Source organism: Megalops cyprinoides, chromosome 16, assembly GCF_013368585.1.
Source record: "Megalops cyprinoides isolate fMegCyp1 chromosome 16, fMegCyp1.pri, whole genome shotgun sequence".
Taxonomy (NCBI): Eukaryota; Metazoa; Chordata; class Actinopteri; order Elopiformes; family Megalopidae; genus Megalops; species Megalops cyprinoides.
This window is the reverse complement of record NC_050598.1, coordinates 26,053,134-26,074,189: the sequence shown is the minus strand read 5'-3', so window position 1 is coordinate 26,074,189 and position 21,056 is coordinate 26,053,134. Positions and strand designations below refer to the sequence as shown.

The window sequence follows — 21,056 nt, the reverse complement described above, 5'->3', positions numbered from 1 at the left end:
TCGTATAACGCTGTGTGTATGTGCACGGCTCTATTACGGTCTGCTCTGCGACAGACCGTTTGCTCCCGGTAGCTGTTTAGCTTGTGCTCTTTCTGAGTTTTTTTTTCCTGCGGGGAGGGGGGGGGGGGGAGAGAGAGACAGAGGGAAAAAACAATTGCAAAAGAGGAAGAGCAGACTTTCACTCCATCAGCCACCTGTCAAACTTACCACAGGCACATGGGAAGAGAAGGCTAATAGACAATGTGTGGGTCTGTCTGTCTCTCTGGCTGTGTGTGTGTGTGCGTGTGTGTGTGTGCGTGTGTGTGAGAATAAGCACATGGGGGCGTGCCTTGTGTATGTGTGCATGGGTGTGTGTGTGTGTGGGCGTAGGTGTGTGTGCACACATGAAGGATATGACTGTATCAAGCGTCTCTGTGCCTGAACCTGCGTGCTTCTGCAGGCTTATGCATCCAGCTCCATGCACGCGTGTCTCCTCCTCATTCAAAGCCAAGCAGAGCCCCCTTATCACGGCTGGCTGAGGGGCTGCTCTGGGTCCTTCTCCCTCAGTGATACACTCACCACATCACCACGACGCGTTAAAATAAGGCCTGATCCGAGATCAGCCCCCGCAGCGGCGCGGCGGGAGTGATGGATGTGCGGCGTGGCAGACGCCACCAGCCAGCCCTTCCAGACAGTCAGAGCCGCTGTGACGGGGTGACAGGCCGCCACAGAATGTGGAGCAGAATATTTAACTGGAGGGAGGGGAGCGTCAGCAGCAAAGGCCAACGCTGTCTGCTGTGAAACGTGTCGCAGCAATAAACGTGGACACAACCCTCCCCCATCAAAACCCAGAGTCTGCAGATGCATTTAAGTGCCACCAATGTGCTGGCCTCACACTACCTGCCCGTGTATCTGTGCACCAAGATGATGTGTGTACATGCAAGTCTTGAATCCACGTCTGCAGATGTCCAAAATAACCAAGGGAGATGTAGGTCAATCCCTTACACCTCAGATGACCAACTGTGATTCTGTAAGTCATGGAGACCACAAGGAACCATTCTGCCACTCAAACAACTATCAGGCTGATATCAGATATCCATTTCCTGTCTCTGTTCTTCTAAAACCAGGATTATACTATAGGACTAGCTTGGCAGCTCCATTTCTTTCTGAGATACACAGTGCATGCATCAAGAATAACAAAGTGAATTGCAAGTACTACCCGGGATTATCAGGAAGGGTCAAATATAAAGACAAAACCGAAACCATTTTCAAACAAGATAATTAAAATGACACTGGAGATTTCACTTGATGACCTACAAACTACTCCATTCTATCCACCTGAGGGAAAAAATAAACACACAAAAACATTTTTGTGTAACAACATTAATGCATCAATAAACAAACAGACCTACAGGCACATGTAGAGAAGATGCATGAGACTCTCTTTCAACCCCGCAAACAGATTCAGTAATTCGCTCCTTCTCTGACAATATGGCAGCTCTGCAACAATCAAAAATGGATTATCTTTGTTGTTCCTTAAATTCACAATGAGCAATGGCTGACAACAGGTAAAAATAACGTGCAGCCAACAGCCCAGTGCCCCTAACAGTTAGTGAGCAGTCTGCTAGTTTAAGCACAAGGGCACAGGCAAGAGACAATCAGAAAGAGCCCCCCCCCCCCCCCCCCCCCCCCCCATGAAACAGAAGAGAGAAAACAGAAGTCCTATTTTAAATGCCCAACTGGGGAGTCAAGTAGGCCTCCTTAACCCAAATGGACACCTCACACCGAAAGGCCTTTTGCACCAGTTGTACACGCACGTTTTCGGTTCACACCTATGCGGGGATCTTGTTCGCTGCCATTATCCCGCTTCTGAAATGTCCGCATTCTTTGGCGAGAGACAGAAGAATGTCTGAATGGAAGACAGTATTGCTTCACCAAAAGGGATCTCCATGGTAACCTGATTTGGGCTGGCTGGGGCAGCGGCAAAGACAGCATCAGTCACCGAAGAGACCGGCTGCTGCTCGGAAAGCCTGCGTGTCCTCACATCAACCTGACTGTTTCTGAGTTGACCACAGTATCAGCACCAATTCCCCTGAAACAGGGGGGGGGGGAAAGGACTATTCCCAAATTCAACAGTTGCAAACAATTACAAGGCATTGCTGGAGAAAGACTGGCGATTGATCGGAAATTTAAAATTAGAGCATTTTCAGGCGCTGTGCTTTGTTCAGCAATATAAATATAAAAATTGCACGGTGATACCGTCACTACACAAATTACAGTAGTGGACAGAGTTCTATATAACCCATAATAATGAAACAGGCCTTTTGTATTCCTGTTACCCAAGCTCACAGCACCACCTTTCCATATGTCACCGTTCACCACCCACAAACCGTTCTAGAACTAAACAGCGTGCACAAAATTAACGTAACAAGTGGGGAAAAACGAGCACGTAACTAGCACGTAACTCTTAAATTGGTAATACCGTACAGGAAGACCAAAATGAAATTATAAATGCAAAAAGCGAGCGACAATCGCCGCTGATTTCGACAAATGAAAATAAGATGACTACGCATTAGCTCGAGGTCGAACTACTGGTTCACAGATTTGAGTGAGTAAAGACACAGTACGCGAAGCAATGTCACAATTATCGATTAAAACCAGTGCTCAAACAAATATCACTACTGCAACAACAAACGCACCAGAGACGTATAACAGCAGCCAATGCATCGCTGGTATTGGCAAAGTATTTTCCTTGCCACCGCGTCCAGACAGACAAGCTATTATTAGGCTGCCTAACCTGTTGTGTGTTAAATAAGGTCATTGTGTTCGGCGTAGTTACATTTGCACTTAGAAGCAAGCTGCATACATGGGCAATACACGATCGGCACAATTACTGTCTGTATGAAAAGACAAGCGAATATTCAGTCTCGCTTGCTATCTAAGCCGCTCAATGATCCGATAGCGTGCGCATAACGTTGCTGAACACTGACATGCTAACGGCGCAGGAAGGCTCTTACCTGATCACTTGGCAGTTTTCAAATGCCCGTTTTCAGCGCGTCCTCACATGTTGTGTCTATGTACAGTGGATACCTAAATGTTATTATTTGGCAAGTTAATTATAGTAGCTACCTATTATTACTACGTCACACGCGAAGACTAATAGTACCCTTTTTCAATAACAAAAGTGAAAACTTAGATTATAATGGCTTCTGGAATAATAAAAACGTCATATAGTGCTAAAACTACCCATGGTTTCAGCAGAACAGAGAAGACAAAGCGCTATCTAACATGCGTGATGGTGAAATGTCGTTTGCTTGCTAGCTTGCTAAATAAAAAAAAGGAAAAAGACAAGAGGCGCGGCGAGGCAAAAAAGGAGGGAGGGCTGGAGGGAGGGGTGGAGGAGAAAGTGGTGGTTAGCGTCCTTCTCCCGGGTGGTACTACGCAGTACAGTGCATTGCCTCCATTTTAGGGGAATCCCACTCATCTTTCTATGAGCGGCGGCTCGAGGGCGGAGGAACCCGCGGAGGCGCAGGCTCTGCAAGGCCGACTCGCTGGAAAGCGCTCCGTGGCAGACCCAGCGAGCGGACCGGTCGCGTCCCCGGTTAAACATAGGTGCGGTTGCGGTGTGCTAAAGTGCAGGTCTACACTCTGCATGCAGACAGAGGAATTTTCGCGCAAACTTTCAGCTCCTCTTTTTCATGTTTCTCATACTTGATACAACCATTTTGTTCATGCTTGACAATGTTTGGTTCTTTAGTTTACAGAGACAATACACGAGTTATGCATGATAGCTGTATTTAAATTTAGAATGTATGTCCAGCGTGTTTAACCTCAAGACCATTTCTCTCAAACATATGTTTCACTTTTCGGTCCAATCTAACAGCAAGCAGCTCATTAGATCTCTGCAGCGGACTGCCAAGATGACTTATATGCCTGAACAAGTCATCAGTCTTTCGACGCACTGAAGGTGCACGCACGGTACTTCTGACCTTTAATGAATGGTATATTTCTGCTTTACAGCCACAAAAGCAAGAGAGAGCGCATGGAGTGGACCAGCCTTGCTCCACTCTCCGGGTCAGTGTTGTAAGCAAGCGCTGTGTCACAGCAAATGGTCAGCAAATAAGTACGACTGCTGTAATTGGATGACAGAGGAAAGCACCTCCCCGATATTGAGAAATTACAATTTTACATATTAAGATGGTCAGGAGCTAAAACTGCTTCAACTGAGATTAAAATCTGAAAACAAGCACACGAAGATGAGTATCACGACTGCTCCACGAGAAGACAATCACAACTCCTCAGGCATCCTCCCCAACTGTCTCTCTCTTTATTATTGTGGTAAAAGCGGTGGTGATGTTCTCATCCTCTTGATGAAGTCATGACTTTTAAATTCACACTGCGGTGTTGTGTGTTATGACTTCATTCCTCGAGCTGTTTATGTCGTTCTGCCTGAATGTAAGTAATAGCTCCGTGTTTTCTTTTAGGTGGAAACCGAACACAATGCGCAGGCAGTACTCTTCTTGGTTATTTGCTGTCGGCACTTTGCTGTATTTGCTGATGATCTCATTGCGTTGCATACGGGCGTCTGGAAAATAAAAATATGAACAACAATTCAAGTCAAGAATAACAAGAATATAACAAGAATAGCGAGAATAAGTATTAAAGGCACCAAAACATACCTGTCACTTCTGTTTCACATGCAAAGCAATGATGTCAAAAACATCCAAATTCATAATTTGATCCGGGACCAACTGCCCCACCCACACACACACACACACACACCTGTACACCTGGTCACACTGCTATAAGGAGCTTCATCCCACACACCCATTCCAGTACACCAGCCCCTTGATTGCAAGTCCAATTGCCTTCCCCACAAACACACATACGCCAGTATACCTGCCCACATTAACCCCTCCATTCCCCCAGTAACACACACACATATACTTGCCCAGACAGAGTAGCATTCCTGAGTGAGAGGGCGGTTAAGAGAACAATGCCCAATAATATCCCAACAGTTATCCAAGGCTTGGTAATTCCTTGTAATTATGCGTTTTGGCACCACCTGTTGGAATGACAGTGGTTACGCACTTTACACCCGTGTCAGGTCCTCAGCCGCAAGGAGTTCTAGAAGACTCGTTGTGATGCCACATGGCCTGTACTGAAAAGGGAGGGGAATGTTTTGTTTTGCATCATTTTGAAATGAGGAATAATGACCCCGTCTTCGCCTCAGCCACAAAGCATCTACCGACAACACATACGCGGACAAGTATCCAGCGCAACGCCACAAGCGAACCAGAAACAAACCGGGGGTAAAAATGAGGGGGCCGCAGCTGATGGCGTCTCCTGTCTGACTGGGGATTTAGGAGATTAAGCTCTGTAAGGAGACACATGTGCATGGTGGACATAAGCACAGACGGGGAAGCTATAATCATGATATGTAATAACCATGGGTGGACCTCTTGCTGCAGCCAATACAGACACAGCTGAAAGTATTCTTGTCATATACTTTGAAAACCCATTTCATATATTTTTTTCTTTTTTCCCCCAGTCCAGCTAAAAGCTGAAGTCAGTGAATTATTTCCATATTTCAGCTGCACAGAGACTGCAAACCTCTTGATACAACCATACATAAACTTGACTGCCTGAAGGAGAGATGACTACTTGAAGAGCAGCAAAACACTCCTGAAGCATTCAAGCAAATAAAGAATAAGAGAAAGCGATCAAAAGAGGTGGGATACAGAAACAGGACTATTAAGCAGTACAGACAGACCATCAGTTCTAAGTGTGAAGTCAGTGTCTGGTGTTTTAAAGTCTTTAGACACAGGTTTGGAATCTCTAACTATTAGTGACATAGAGCTCAGTATTACAGGCCTGTACTCTGACATGATTCGTTAGGAAAATGCCTTATAAATAGAGCATTCTGGGTATGAATACTAGATGGTATATTTATCTATATATCTAACTATCTGTATCTCTGTCTGTAAATAGCCATAAACATATATATTCATTACTGTGTGTATGTGTGTTTGCATACAATGAACTATATATTACTGTCCTGTACTGACATATAATGTTTAAATTTCAAGTCATTGTTACATTCTTATCAAAAAAAATGTGATAGTTACTGTAAATTGGTGTTGTCTGCAGGTAAACCTTTTGGGCAATTTGGCAATTATGCTTTTTCATGCAATCACCTCTAGGGAGAGGTTTACTGAGGGGCCCATGTGTACACCCACAGGGTGTGAGCGCTGATCAGACTGAGGGCGGGGAGACAGGCATTTCAAAGCTCAGTCCTGCTATGCTGTGTATACTGCATGCTTTTGAAGGCATGGGCCACCTTCTGAATGAGTGAAAGGCAGCAAGTCCTTAAGCGCGAGAGTATTTCAGTGCAAATTGCATTCTGCTCAAGTCAGAACAGACCCCACAGCAGACACATATAACCCAGAGACACATATAAAATGAACTGCTAATGATAGACCAACAACTGGGCTTTTGCTATATTATGAAACTTCACTTGAAAAAGATCCTTCATTGTGCAATGCCTTGTGACTCAAATCCCATTGTGTGTGTGGGCCCTGAAAATTATGATTTTCATACAACTGCTAGTGAGAAAGCAAACCTCAATCAGGAGGATAAAACAATCTCAGCCACACTGTGTTACATGGTTTCCTTTATCAAAAGGACAACGTTCTCCTGGTCCAGAGCTCTGGAAAGCAATGCTGACAGGTAGGCCTACACTTCCACCAGCATCTCATTGAGATTTGAAGACACACTTTTAGAAGGCCATGTTGGTATGTTGACACCTCACTACTGTAGGAAACAATGCCAATAGGGTAGGCTGTGATGACTGTGTTGGGTGGGCTTTGAGAGGCTTTGTCTTTGAGAAATGAGTCTTGAGTAACAGCAATAAATACACGACCAGATTAAAAAACTAGCTGTCCATTAAGTCCCAGTGTAAAGGAGCAGAGCATGATGGGAGTGAAGTTTATGGACAGGGCAAATCATTCAACACGGTGTCTCCTCAACTGTCAGTCAACCTTGTGCTGTCCACGCCGCGCAGCTCAGCCGGAAGGCATACTCTCCCACTGGAGCCCGGTCAGGCCGAAGAAGGCCACGCCCGGCAGGTTGCGCTCAGCACTCTCCAGCAGGGCGGCGCCGCGCTCCCGCTCCCCCACAGCCGACAGGTTGTAGCAGCCCGCCAGGCTGAGGTCGGCGAGCATGCGCGTCTGGCGGTTGTTGGCCAATTTGTAGGGGCAGGCCATGAAGTCCTCCAGGGAGCAGCCTGACAAGCTATTGCCCGGGTACCAGCTAGGCAGCTCCGCCAGGCTTGGGGCCCGGTTGTCGCACACGTGCAGAGACGCCTTCCAGGTGGCCCCTCGCTATATGTGCCTCCACTCACTCACTCAGGTACCGTCACACCGGGGCCCGCAGGAGGGTGACGCAGTAGTACTTCCTGCTGACAGAGGGGGAGAGCCCACTGATTGTGAAAATAAATTCCTGTAGTGCCAATAATGACCGTTAGGTGGCGATTGTGACCTGCTTGTTCAGCGCAGGAGAATTTGAATCTACTTTCACAGATGGCTTATATCGCGTCCAATTACTGCAACCAATATCATTTTCATTTCTCCCTAAATCAAATCATGACGCCCTAATGAGAAACATCTTAAAATCTGGATATCTGTACTGTGGCCCTATTCACAAATACATCCAGCACTTCAGAACGCATTCTTGTAATGGAGTGAAGACAAAGACTGACACCTACTGGCTGACTAGCGCCATTGACACTGTTGATACAATTAACGATAACCAGTACCAATCTAATTTGAATGATTGGGAGGGAACTGGTACAAGGGAATTTCTTACGCTATTTGCAGAAACTATTTCCAGTCACGGAAACATTCAAAGGCAGATGTTCACACAATAGACAACATATGTTGATTATGGTCTATATTCCACAACTTTGTGTATTAAGGAAGTGATTCCGGGCGCACAAAACCGTTTTTAATTCACTGTAAATTTTACATTATACATTTTCAAATTCTCATGATAGCATGGGCTAAATCTTGGCTCCCTAAATATAATTTGGCGCACGCTGAAACTGGTTAGCAACGGTAACGACTCTACACTGCACGTTTATTCAAGGGAGTCGCAGTGCCAGGCCAGCTACCGCACAGAGGAAAAAAAGACTGAGCTTCACTGTTGAAAACACAAGGTCACCTGACGCGACTTTGACTATTAAGTGTCTCATCCAATACAAACATTGCAAACAGGACGGATGCCTAGTCTACTTAGTAACAATTGCGAACTAAAAAAACGCGTCAGTGAATTATGAGTGATCAGTAGATAGAATCATCGATCAGCGATCTAGGACAAAACTGCAACAAAGTTGCAGACAATGATACAAACTGTTGCATGTTCGAACTAACTGCTGCTGTCATACACACTTCAGATAAACTCATCCAACGTAGAAGTAAGTATTAAAATCAAATGGATTTTGAAACTATGTCAACAATTTCCCTGTTACGTTGAATGGATGAATGGATTCGATTCAAACCTTTATTAAAATAAATGAAATATTAAAATAAGAATTAAAAAGCCCTACAGAATGGAATTATGTAAAAGCCATTTTAAAAGATAGAACGACATACTTCTGTATACAGTTACCCAATATCACACTTCAAAATCGCTGGAATTGGCAGTCTAAATTATGAATGATAGACTATAACTGTTGCGTCAAAACATTTAACAACATGGTTGCATAGGAATTAGGAAGTTGTGCGTTCATTGTAATTGCTACCTTAGCCAATTCAATGTCAATTGTGATTCGGAGTCTGATTTATCGTTTGATATTCACTGTATCACAATTAACATGGCAACTCAAGCTCACAACAAACACGGTCTGGAGGTAATTAGATTCGAATTGTTTATGATGTACCCTACACATATCGCCGAAATAGCTCAGTTGGGAGAGCGTTAGACTGAAGATCTAAAGGTCCCTGGTTCGATCCCGGGTTTCGGCATTTTCATACATTTTCAAAGGACGCCGTGTGTTCAGATTGATACCAGCCACGTACGTAATTTGAGTGAAAGGTACGATAATAATAGATACTGAAATGCCAGGACTACAGCAACCGAATATCACAGCTTGGTAACTGCGCACATACCCTGGCTCCCCACGACAGCTGAAGCAGCGTCGCTCCACAGCACAAGCTGTCAGACTGTGAAGAGGGTCTTTCGAAGCCACGCCCCTTTCTATTCACATGCCCCTGGCTTCGGCAAATGAGCTCCGGCCTACCGAGAGCAGCTGCGGGTAAGTGCTGATCTAGGATCAGTTTCCCCAGCCGCAGTTCCAATATTAACCGTTATACGCTGAACAGCAAGACTAGTCCTAGGGGCAGAAAGGGCAACTCCTCTCTGGAGCCCCGAATGAAGCACAAACAGCATGCCAGCTTACATTTACAAGCGTCTAAACAGTATATACATGTTTCAGAAAAAGGACATTCTTCAGTTTACTTACATTCTGGTGTACGTCAGTGTAGAAGATGAGGTGTGAAAATATGAGTGTTCCTACCAACCACGGTCGGCTGCGAAGAACCGCAGAAAACTATCAACATACCCCTAGCGTATTTGGTATGGCATCCAGAAAACGACCTACAATTACACGAAGAGGCAGAAAACAAGTCCGGTCACGTGTGTTTTTGGGGCAGATTCAGGTCTATTTTGCATAGAACATCCAGCCTGTTTGAAATTCCCCAATAGCAGGTGATAAAACTGGTAGGAACCAGTTTCTGTCCTGAAAAGTACTGCATGCAAGAGTAAAGATGAAAATAATTTTCAAGAGACAATTTAAATATTTGCAGTCTTTATTTCAACAAGACTAGGAAACGTTTTTAATATACTTTTTTTTCTTTTACATTTTAGTATCTATCTCATCTCTTACTCTCCCCTCCAGGCATATTTATCAGATACTCTCAAAAAAAGTAAAAATACAGATTTTGTTGGACTGTTATGGTCTCTTACAGAGACATCTAAAAAGGCTGCTCAGTATTTACAAGGATTCTTTTCAGTCACTGACACAGGGATGGCTCCCTCCTATCCACGAGGGGATTGGCTGGGGGGGGCTTCTGTTGACCTTTCAAACTTAGGTCTTCTTCACTGAACTGGAGTCTTTTCTGCCTTAGAAGTATCTTATTATTCCAGATGTTAGTCCCTGCCACATGAGAAGCTCCCTAGAAACCCCACAGGAGCCAAAGCCAAAGGATAGGAGGTTCCCCACCCTTGTTCTACACCAGTGGTGTTTCATTTGATTCATGGGCTTCTTGTCTTCATTCAGGCTAGAGTCTTTCATATCTAGTGGCAATGACTGCATGGAGACATTGAATCACCAGTTATTGAAAAACTGAAGATCACCTCTACAATGTTCAGCACTGTGGCTCTCCTGTACCGGAAGAGCACAACACTCTTCTACAACCTCCGTCTGGTATGTGCAGGAGAAGCTACAGAGGCGATTTCTACTCCAACCAAAGAGCATCCCTTCATCAATCAAATAATCATTTCCTCTTCTCTTAGCATTCACCCAAGTGAGTTGAGTTAAAATGTGTTTTCATGTTTGTTTGTTTTTTTTCCCCCTATATGCATCGTGGTGCCTCAAAATTTAACATGGTTCAGAGAGTGGTAAACAGCATATTTCAACTTTTGATGAGTTTTGATATCTTTGAATGTGTGGCTCCACAAGAGCTTGGTCATCAACCCCCACCCCCCGTCCCCCACCCACACCTCAGTCCTTGTTCAAGTTACGTGAAGCCACTGGGTCAGGGGCTGGCCAGGTTTATTCCTTGGGAGCTTCGGAGCTTTCGGGTTTATGCTTTTTTTTGCTCCACCTCTGGTTTATGTGGGCGATCAGGCCCAGCCTTCCTGACGTGTTCACTGGCTTGTTGAGAGGTATTGCACCTTTGACTCCAGCTGGAGGTCCAAAGCTTTGGAGCACTTCAGCTGGCCAGCCCCTGCCCAAACATCCTCACACTACACTCCCTCCACAAGTCTACAATCACCTCCTCCTTACTCATCCCCAACAACCTTTACACCAATGAATGGCCTACAGAGCCCATACTTTCAACTTGAATGCTATTTAAATACAGAAGACCTGATGCTATTACAAAAAACACAATTAGCTAACTTTTCAGACTTAATTAAAATGCATTTTACCTGAATATATAAATATATATGTATTCTGTCTCAAAACTTTTTTTTTTGATAATTACGGAAGCCATTGTTCAAAGCATGTTTGTAAATGCCTTTAAAAAAACATGCCATTAAATAATTTACTGTACAAGAGCTAATGGATGAGGAATAAGGCGACTCATGGCATCTGGAGGTGTAAGGACTTGGTACCGATTGTGCTTACGAGGCCTGTCATTATCTAAAGAAATACGACCAGTATAGACATACAAGCAATACATATGAATACATTAGCCAACTTGCTACAGGATTCGTGTTACTATTTCATAGAGTTCGCATTAACCTGTGGGTCAAGTCTGACCACTTAAAAAAAAAAAAAAAAAAAAAAAGCAGTCAAAGTACCAAGGTTTTCATTTTGCAAGGTGAAAGAGTTGCAAGAGCAGCACCTTGACACTGCTAGACAGACAATTTTCCAGCACCTTCTGGGGACCAAAATAAAGCTGAACAATAAGAACACAGAACTGGAGCTGAGGAGGGAATCTGTAGGTGAAATCATTGTGAAACGTGCAAACACACCGAGAGTGACGTTAAAAGTGGGAGTAAAAAGAAAAGGTATTTGTTTGGGACACATATCTCTACAGACCCAGACTGCTCCCATACCACAAGTCTTCCGTCTGGAGTTGCAAAATTCATTGAAGTACCATATATATATTTTTTTTTATATTGCAAAAAAAAAAAATGTAACAAGAAATTTCCCTCCATATAAACCCTGTGTTGTTTTCATGGTATTTCCATGTTTCCAAGTTCTCTTTGATACAGAAATTGAATCCAGTCTGGGCTGTTTTCCTTAGTGTGCATTGACATATGCAGCACAAAACCCACATTCAGTCATGTTATATCCCGCCATTATGTCTGGTTGTACCCATGATGCTTTGGGGTTGACGGCATAACTAACAGAACTGGATTGGTTAACTCCTGGATCAGTCATCCTGGACTGTCCACTGTAAGTTCTGCCATCTCTAGGGGTGGTGCTGGAGGTCCTCTCTCTCACCCAATTTGACATTTCTGTCTGCAGTGGGACTTCAGTCATATTTCCATACAACCAGGACATTTCTGTCATTTACTCTAATTAACCAGCCTGGCCACTTGGCAAGGGAGAATGTGACACATACAGACACTTACGCATGCCGCATGCCACATGCCACACACACACACACGCCCATGCACGCACTCGCACACATACACCTTCAACCTTCCCCAAAAATCCCAGTCTCACCCCTGGCTTTGACCCATCTTGCAGTATTTTCTATGAGGAATATGCCCTGCCATTTCTCACGTTCATCAGTGAAGCACACCATTTATCCCCAACCCCGACTTTCATGAAAATTGTTGCATTCGATGCTCTGAAGAGCCAAAGGTATCTTTAACGCCCACCCCAATCCCTGAATATCAGTTGAGACTCTTCAGGCACAGGTGTGCATTCATATCCACATGCTCGAATGCACAGCACTGTAAAACAAATTATAGCCAAATTAAGAATGGCTGCTATAACATCAAAAAGCGCTGAGGCTTAGTTTAAAATTGTTAAAAACTGGGGGAACCAGTGTAATACAATTCATTGTCAGAGCTCCTGGATTTGGGAAAAGGAACACATGCATTCTCACACACATTCTCTCTCTCTCTCAAATACACCCAACATTACCTTTCTCAGATGATCAATCTCAAAGAAACCCAATAAAAAAACAAAATGAAGAGATACTATGTTAAAATGTCAACACTGTTGATGTTGCAGGGGAAACCTAATTTTAGGGCTTCAAGAAAATAAAAGGCAACTCAATAACAGAAACAAATAAAAAAAAGAAATATTGGAAGGAAATATCCCATTGCTGTACACTGATGTCCGTTGACAAAAAAAAAACAAAAAAACAAAAACATCAAAAGTGAAGTTATTACAATATTAATAACTCAGAGTCCTCCCCAGACGGCAGGCAGACAGAGGTCCTGAAGGCAGTATTTAATGTCGTCTCTGACAGTCCCCCCTTCTCTCCCTCCTCCGATCTCACAATCTCCCTCTCCATCTCCGCTCTTATCTCCAGTGGGGGGTTAGCAGGGCCAGGGCGAGCCCTCCCAGCGCCAGCGCAATGCCGCCCCGCGCCACAGGGGCGGCGCTGGTGGAATCCCTCTCCCCGTGCACCACCTGGACCACGCGGGGTTTCTCGGGGGCGGCGGTGGAGAAGTACATGTCCCGGTCCTCCTCACAGGAGGGAGAGTCGCAGCCGCTCCCGCTCTCCTCTCCGCCGCTGCCGTCATCGTCTGGAGGGAGGAGAAAGAGAGAGGGAGAGAGACGCGGTGAGGGAAGGAGAGCAAGACAGAGAGAGGAGGTGTACCAGCGTCTGAGACACTATAGTGGGAGAGAAGAGGTATACCAAGCGGAGAGATGCTGTAGTGGGAGAGAAGAGGTATAAGAGTGTGTGAGACACTATAGTGGGAGAGAAGTGGGAAATAGGAGGTATACCAGGTGGAGAGATACTGTAGTGGGAGAGAAGAGGTATGCTGGTGTGTTAAGAGACTGTAGTGAGAAACAAGAGGAATGCCAGTGTGTGAGATACTATAGTGGGAGAGAAAAGGTATACCAGGTGGAGAGATATTGTACTGAAAGGGAGAGAGGAGGTATACCAGGGGAGAGAGACTGTAGTGGGAGTGAGAGAGGACACAGGTGACATGACATGTGTGCAAGAGCTAATGTAGAGGAGGGGCTAAGTGAGAGGAGGTTTAAGAACGTAGCACACTGTAGAGAAGGTGAGAGAGCAGGTTTACAAGGGTGACAAAAATACTGCGTAGGAGGTGAGGGCAGAAGAAATGAGAGCGTGAGAGAGGAAAAGGGACATAGATGGGAGCAAGATCCAAATGCTGCCACTGGATTTATAATACTGGTCAATTCCAGTTTATCACCTGAGCGAAATGTCTGAATGCAACACTGCTGCGCAGAGAGAATATGTGGCCAGTAAGATCTGAGAGAGGACAGGGAGGACAGAGGCCTGTAGTTTCTCACCGAGGCCAGTGGAGATGTCATGGCCGCTGTGGGCCGCTTTCAGCCAGCTGGTCATCTCCTTCAGCACAGCAATCTGCCGGCGAATCACCATGTCCGGCTTTGTGATGTCGACTTCTACATCTGGGTTGGCTACCTGATTGGCCAGGCCGTTACCCATGACGACTGACTCATACCTGAGGCATGGGAAAGAGAGGGAGAGAAGGCAGTCAGGTAAAAGGGTTCTGGCATGGCGTGTCCATACCTTTACCTGTAGCAGCAGAAACACAGGAACAACCAACGTTAATGACAGTACACAGCAGAGTTCTGCAGAGGTTTTTTCAGGTTTTTTTTTTTTTTTTCATAACCCGCAGCAACAAAAATTCTATTGCACTGCAACCTACTGTCACAACCCAAACTCACTGAACTCAAACTGAACCATTTGGACAGGAACTGTGAACTGACCCGAAGCTGCTTCCATATAAAACTGCAGTTAAGATTAGAAGATAGTGCAGCATGCACACCAGCCTGCTGCAATGCCTGTAATCCATGTATTCCATACCACAGCGTACACATTTCCACATTTCCTAAATAATGACACAGTGACAGAGTACGCTTTTCCTATCTTAAACGGTGGTTAATTAAAGTTGACAAATTGAAGTGTTGCCATGGGTACACAGAGTATGAAAAACAATATAAAATATACAACACACACACACACACACACACATACACATACACACACACACGGTGAGAGACAGGCATGCGAGAACCTGACAGGCCAGCAAAGACACACAAGGGATCCATTTCACACAGTGTTACCCTCGACACCCCAGCCCTTGCCCCATCTGTTCTGCTTCATCCTTCTCTCCATCTCTCCCGTGATCCGTCCTCTACCTCCTGCTACCCTTTCCTTCATCGTTCTCTCCCTCCCTCCTCATCCTCGCTCTCCCCCTCACCTGCTCTTGGCAGTGCCATTCCAGCACTCGTCCCCAGGCGCCACCCTCTCCCCGGCACACACCGTCTCTGGCAGCGTGGACCAGAACTTCTTTGCGTGTTTCAGCTTCTTCTTCACATCCGTCACCTGCAGGGAGAGCGAGGGTGTGAGGGGCGCTTAATATTTCAGTCTAATGGCTTTAGCACATGCTCCTCCAATTTCTGTTCTGGAATCTCAATAGCTACCATCATTAACGATTACAGTGCACTGCCAGGAAACCTGTAAGACAGACCCGAGAGGACAAAGTGATGACTCAGCACTACAGCGCCACGTACTGTCCGGCTCCTGTAAGGGTTCATATTTCAACCATTTTAATTAAGGCTGCACCTGTGAAAATGTAACTTTTTATGTATGTTTCACCAGAACAATTACTGAGCTGGTGTTGCTGAAATGTCCTCCATGGAAATAAAATGGACAGGGTTGGGTCACATACAAAGACATGATACGGATAGCCTTTATGTTAGGAATGGTTACTATGGTTTGGGGTAACCAATGCTCAGTCCTAATTAGACACCTGGTTATTACAACATTTACTGGCTTGGCAGGAAACCTAATTACAGCCTACTGTGACAGCAGTTTCTCCTCTTACACATGATGTAACCCCTTTAAATAAAGCCATTTTCACTGGAGTAAACCAGGGTTAAGCGTCACACCCCACATTCAAACCTGCAATAAATAGGTCCAAAGTGCAGTGATCTCACCCCTACCCGAAAGTGCGGCCACAAAGCTTTCTACCGCACAGTGGGGCCCACTCCAGCTCCCTTATTTTGGGGGGTGGCAGTTTATTTAGCAGAAGGGCCATGGTTACATTAGGAGCAGAAAAATGTAACCATGGGTTGAAATGACGCTACTGGGGCGGCAGCGTAGATTAGCGGTAAAGGAGTAGGACTCCTACCCTAAGGGTTGCCAGTTCGATTCCCCGCTGGGGCACTGCTGCTGTATCCTTGGGCAAGGTACTTAACCCACAATTGCCTCAGTAAATACCCAGCTGTGTAAATGGATAACATTGTAAAAAGATGTAACTGATGTAAATTGCTCTGGATAAAAGTGTCTGCTACATGCCAATAATGTAATGTAATGCTTGCTGGGGTCAGGTGAAAGTTTAGGTGGACTTAACCCCACCCATAACCAGCTGTAGATCCAGGCGTTTGTAGGGAGAGTCTGTATTATACTAGGCCAGGCTCAGGCTCAGAGCCTGGGCAGAACTGGAGTCTTACCAGTCTGTCAAGGCTGGTTCCCGCTGCGGTGGTGGGCCGGGCATCAGGGCTGTAAGGGCGGAACCGACCTGTGAAGCCGCCCTCCTTCACGGAGCGCCGGGACCGGAAACCCATGGCTAGCTTTGGCTGGCCACACCCCTGGAACACCTGGGAGGGAGGCGGAGTCAGTCAGGACAGGCGTACGCCAGGGTGGAGAGAGAGTAGACATGGGTGTCACTGCTTTAGGTAGCTCCCCCATTCCCCAGGGACAGAGGCCAAGGCCGTGACTGAGCATGAAAACACACACACACACACACATACACAGACACACACACTGCGAGAGAGGAATGCAAGAACCTGACAGCTCCTCAGCCAGCAAACAGGCACAAGGAAGTTATTTCGCACAATGTTACCCTCGACACCCCAGCCCCTGGCCCATCTTACAATGTTTACAGCCTGGTGCGATTTCTCCCAGTACTGCAGCACTTTGGCCTGCAGCCTATCCACTACCACAGCCCTTTCCACAGTCACTCACTACTCAAAACACAATGAGAACTACGGTGGAGCGGAGTGACGTGGAGCTTGGTCAGAGTGCTTAGGTGGCGACTGGTTAGGGTTATGGCCTCAGTGAGATCAGGGCTTATTTCTGGATGGGAGGACTGACATCATGAGGTTATACACAAAACCTATACTGTAGTGCTTAACTTTGGACCACACAGAGAGACAACACACTCTCTCTGTTTCTCTCACACACACACACACACACACAGGGACCAACCTTCTGTGAGACTTGCATGCTGTTCTCTTGCATGTTCATGATGGCATCGGAGATCTTCACATCGATCGGGTCCATCACAGACTCGAAATTAAACGGCCCCTCCAGTCTTTCTGCCAAACTCAGCATGGCATCTGAGAGAGAGTCACATGTAGAGGGATAAGAAAACACGGTAATGTCACCACACTTTATCCAGTGAGCTTTCACATCATACACTATACCTAACACACACTACCACTCAACTCTCTACAGCCATTACTCCAGGCTACCTCAAGGGGGCAGCATAGAGCCAGCACCGGCACAGGCCTGGCTGTGAGCTGATCTGGGCTGTGTGCAAGGCTTGTAAAAGAGGCGTTTTTAACAAGGCGCCCCAATAAAAAGGCCATAAAGCGCGTCTGTGGGGAAGCCACACCAAGGTCCAAACTACACAGAGAGCTGTAACTAAGGGCCTGAGACTTGCTGGCTTGTTCAGAGGGCCTTTTACCCTGCGGACTGGGCTGTTAGGAGGGGAGGACTTCACAGGGGTAACCGCTTCAGGAAACACTGCCATGCGCATGCACTTGCAACTTGCCTTTTACATTTATTCCCCTGGCACACACACAAAATTTATTTCAGCACAATTTCTGACAGATCTTAACACTGTATTTATCACGGCACTGATCGCTGCAGCCCACTGTAGCAAACTTACACTTACATTTCGCCATCTGGCAGATGGTCTTATTACAAAGAACGAGTACAAAAGGAACACGAAGAACAATATGAAGTACACAGAGAACGACATGTTCAGATGTTGTCTTACTGTACGCTCACTTGCCCCTTCACTTCGTAAATCACAGGAGTGACAGGAGCGTCTGCCGGATGACTCCACGGAAATGGAAATACATTTCACCCTGTCAGTTGGGCCTGTCTGTTCAATTAGCTGTGTTGCTTATTTTCCCCTTGAGGCAGGCAGACTGCAGCCTGGTCCTGTTCTCTCTCCATCCCCTCCCTCCCCCCGTTCCCGCCCCCCCCCCACGTCCTCTCACCCAGGAAGTTGTTCCACTCGGTGTCGAGGTCGGCCTGGTTGGCCAGGCAGCCCCGCAGCACGTTGAGGCAGTAGTTCTGGCAGGGCTTGAGGGCCACCTGGCCGGAGCAGTAGGGGCAGTAGAGCATCTTCATGGCGGCGCGGACGCAGCCCGGAGACGCGCTCACCTGCGGGGGAGAGGGAGCGGGACCAGGCCTTCATAACACAGCTCGGGATCCAATCAGAGAGCAGCGGCAAGGCGGGAGGGACAGGGAAACTCACACACACAGGAAGCTGTCAGGAGTTAATACAGAGCCCTCTACTGAGCCCCAGACCCACAGAGACAGGGCCTGCAATTACTCCCAAAACCAGCACTGAACGCTAGTTCCCACCACCTGATCAAACAAGAGGAGCGCAGTTGTGACACCTGGGTAGGGCTCGGGTATAAGTTAGCACACGTGAGAGTCAGTGTACGTGAGTTAGTGTATAGACACAATGGCAGCTGTTCACTTCACACACACAAGCTGAGTGACGTACGCGCGACTGTACTGACATACTGCTATAAAATGTGAGCCTTCTGCACTTTTCAGCGCACCAGATACACCAGGTCTGCCTGTTACACTGAGCCACTTTCTGTCACTTTGTTTCTTTAGCACTAACATACGCTGTCCTTTTTTTAACCGTCCTTCACACATTGTTTATTGTCCTGCTTCTTTTCTAATGCTCAGTCCTGCTCCCCCTCTCAAGACTCTCACACAGTAACCCATCTCCCTAAAATCTGCTCTTCTTTCCATCCAAGCCCTCTATACGTTATGTGCCATCCCTCCTGCGCCTGTTACTCTGAACCATTTTTGGCCACTGTTTCTTCAATGCACACATGCACTGTCATTCTCTAACTCACCTTCACACGTTGCTCATTACCCGGCTGCCTTTCTATTACCGTCTCATCGACCCTCTCCAGTGTCTACAATAACCCACCCCCTTAAAATCTACTCCTTCCACTCCACCCCTCGATACTTCATACGTCACCCCTTCCGCTCCGTGACCCCCCTTCCCCAAACGCTCCCCCCCCCCCTCACCGTGGAGACTTTGGCCACCACGTCCTGCATGAGCGCCAGGCCGCGGGTGAAGGTGCGGGCGGCCACGAAGGCGCGGGTCAGCTGGAGGCGGAGCTTGCGCGGCACGTCGCCGAAGGGCTTGAGCTGCTCGGTGTGGCGGCTGACGCACTCCATGTAGGCGTCGGAGAACTCGTACTGCACGTTGACCAGCCGGAACATGCGCTCCAGCAGCTCGGCCCAGAAGTCGGCCAGCATGGCGTCCAGGTTGACCGCCGCGCTGCCCGAGGCGTAGTAGCGCTTCAGCTCGGCGAAGAAGTGCTTGAAGAGCTCGGCGTTCTTCACGTACATCAGGCCGTAGGTGCGCACGAACATGTCGTGCAGCGAGCGCTCGGCGTTGTTCAGCAGCTCCCGGAAAAACTCTGCGGTTGGGAGAGAGGGGGGTCGTTAGAGACAGAGACTGTAAAAGACTGTGCCTGTTTGCAGATTGAACACGTCTGCAGTTCATCATAACAGGTTACAGACAGAGAGCACTGGAGCAGTGAGAGAGGAGGTGAGCTGTATGTGGTACTTTACACCAGGGAAACTCAGACTTCAGCCCAGACTTCAGATTTTGCCCACAAACTCCCCCAACCTCTGACTCCAAATTAGTTGTTACTCATATTAACTGTAATGTTCATGTGCTTAAACAAAGCGCCAATTTATGTTCTAAAGTTTGATATTACAGAGTATGTAATTGGTGTTGGGAGACTGAGGGACACCAGCCAAGCTGAGGGAAACGGCGGATAAGGATAAGATAAACTTTACTGCCCCCTGAGGACTGCAGAGATCAGTCACATCAGGCAGCAATACAGAAATATTTAGCACATTTACATTGGTCAGCAGTGTCAACGTATTTGACGACATCATCCTGCTTGATGTAGTCAGGAAGCAGTGTTCTCCCATATGTATGTGTGTGTGTGGGTGTATGTGTGTGGGTGTATGTATGTGTGTATGCATATGTGTAGTGTTCCCATACATTTTTTGGCAGCAGCAGTGTGACTGAGTCATTACAATGACACTCAGGAGTAAAAGATTTAGTGCTCCCCATTGCAGTGTTCTCAATGCACTGCACCTGCATGTAAAACAATCTGGAAAAACCACTGCTGATGCCAATAAAAGTTGGGTTTGAAGCAGCGTGAGAGAGAGGAGCAGGGGTGACGCCAGCTCAGACTGAGAAAACGCAGAGCGGGGCTTGCTCCTTTTCAAACGGGCTCGTTTTTCCGACTGTCCCCTCTCGGGGTCGGGGAGGGGAAGCAGCTTGATGGGGAGCAGAACAGAGCCTGTGATGGGGAAGGGGGGGGGGGGGGTGTCTCTTTCGATCTGCTTCAGACTGGGAGAGTGGCTGAGCAGGTGGAGACGGGCGCCTGGTCCCCCCGGACCCCATCGGCAGTAATGACCTCCGACGAGCCGATTCAGACCCGGCCATCAATGGCATTTTTTTGTTGTCACATTCCATTCCCTTCTCTTTCTCCCTGCCTCTCTCCCGCCTGTCCCCTCTGTGGCATTCTCAATAGGATTACTGCATAATGCATCGCCCCCCTCAAAAAAAAAAAAAGGGGGGGGACCTGTACCCCCCCCTCCAGTCCCCACGGCTCTCCCTCTACAGCTTTCACTTCATCAGTTTCTTCTGAAGGCTCTCTTCAGCGCAGACAGGGAACAATGACCTACTTCATCCTGTGGAATGTCGTTCCCCCCCAATAATACACACCCCCTCGTCCACCATCCTTACCCCCCATCCACCAACACGCGCACACACACACACGCACACACACACACACTTTAATAATTTGAACAAAATGA

At 46.9% G+C, this 21,056-nt stretch overlaps 1 protein-coding gene and 1 non-coding gene across 2 annotated transcripts in view; one reads left to right on the top strand and one right to left on the bottom strand.

The window, feature by feature from the left end:
* Nucleotides 1-8,929: 8,929 nt before the first annotated feature.
* trnaf-gaa lies at nucleotides 8,930-9,002 on the top strand. The gene has a single exon. It is a non-coding gene; the product is annotated as a tRNA-Phe (tRNA).
* A 3,834-nt stretch (nucleotides 9,003-12,836) lies between these two features.
* Nucleotides 12,837-21,056, bottom strand: part of LOC118791341 (glypican-4-like) — a 35,249-nt gene continuing 27,029 nt past the window's right edge. Inside the window, exons 3-9 of the mRNA XM_036548662.1 lie at nucleotides 19,239-19,636; nucleotides 18,182-18,347; nucleotides 17,160-17,290; nucleotides 16,403-16,549; nucleotides 15,148-15,272; nucleotides 14,213-14,385; nucleotides 12,837-13,473 (exon numbers count right to left, since the gene is read on the bottom strand). Of these exons, the coding sequence (XP_036404555.1) occupies nucleotides 13,247-13,473; nucleotides 14,213-14,385; nucleotides 15,148-15,272; nucleotides 16,403-16,549; nucleotides 17,160-17,290; nucleotides 18,182-18,347; nucleotides 19,239-19,636 (1,367 nt within the window). The 3' untranslated portion in view covers nucleotides 12,837-13,246. The remainder of the gene's footprint in view (nucleotides 13,474-14,212; nucleotides 14,386-15,147; nucleotides 15,273-16,402; nucleotides 16,550-17,159; nucleotides 17,291-18,181; nucleotides 18,348-19,238; nucleotides 19,637-21,056) is intronic.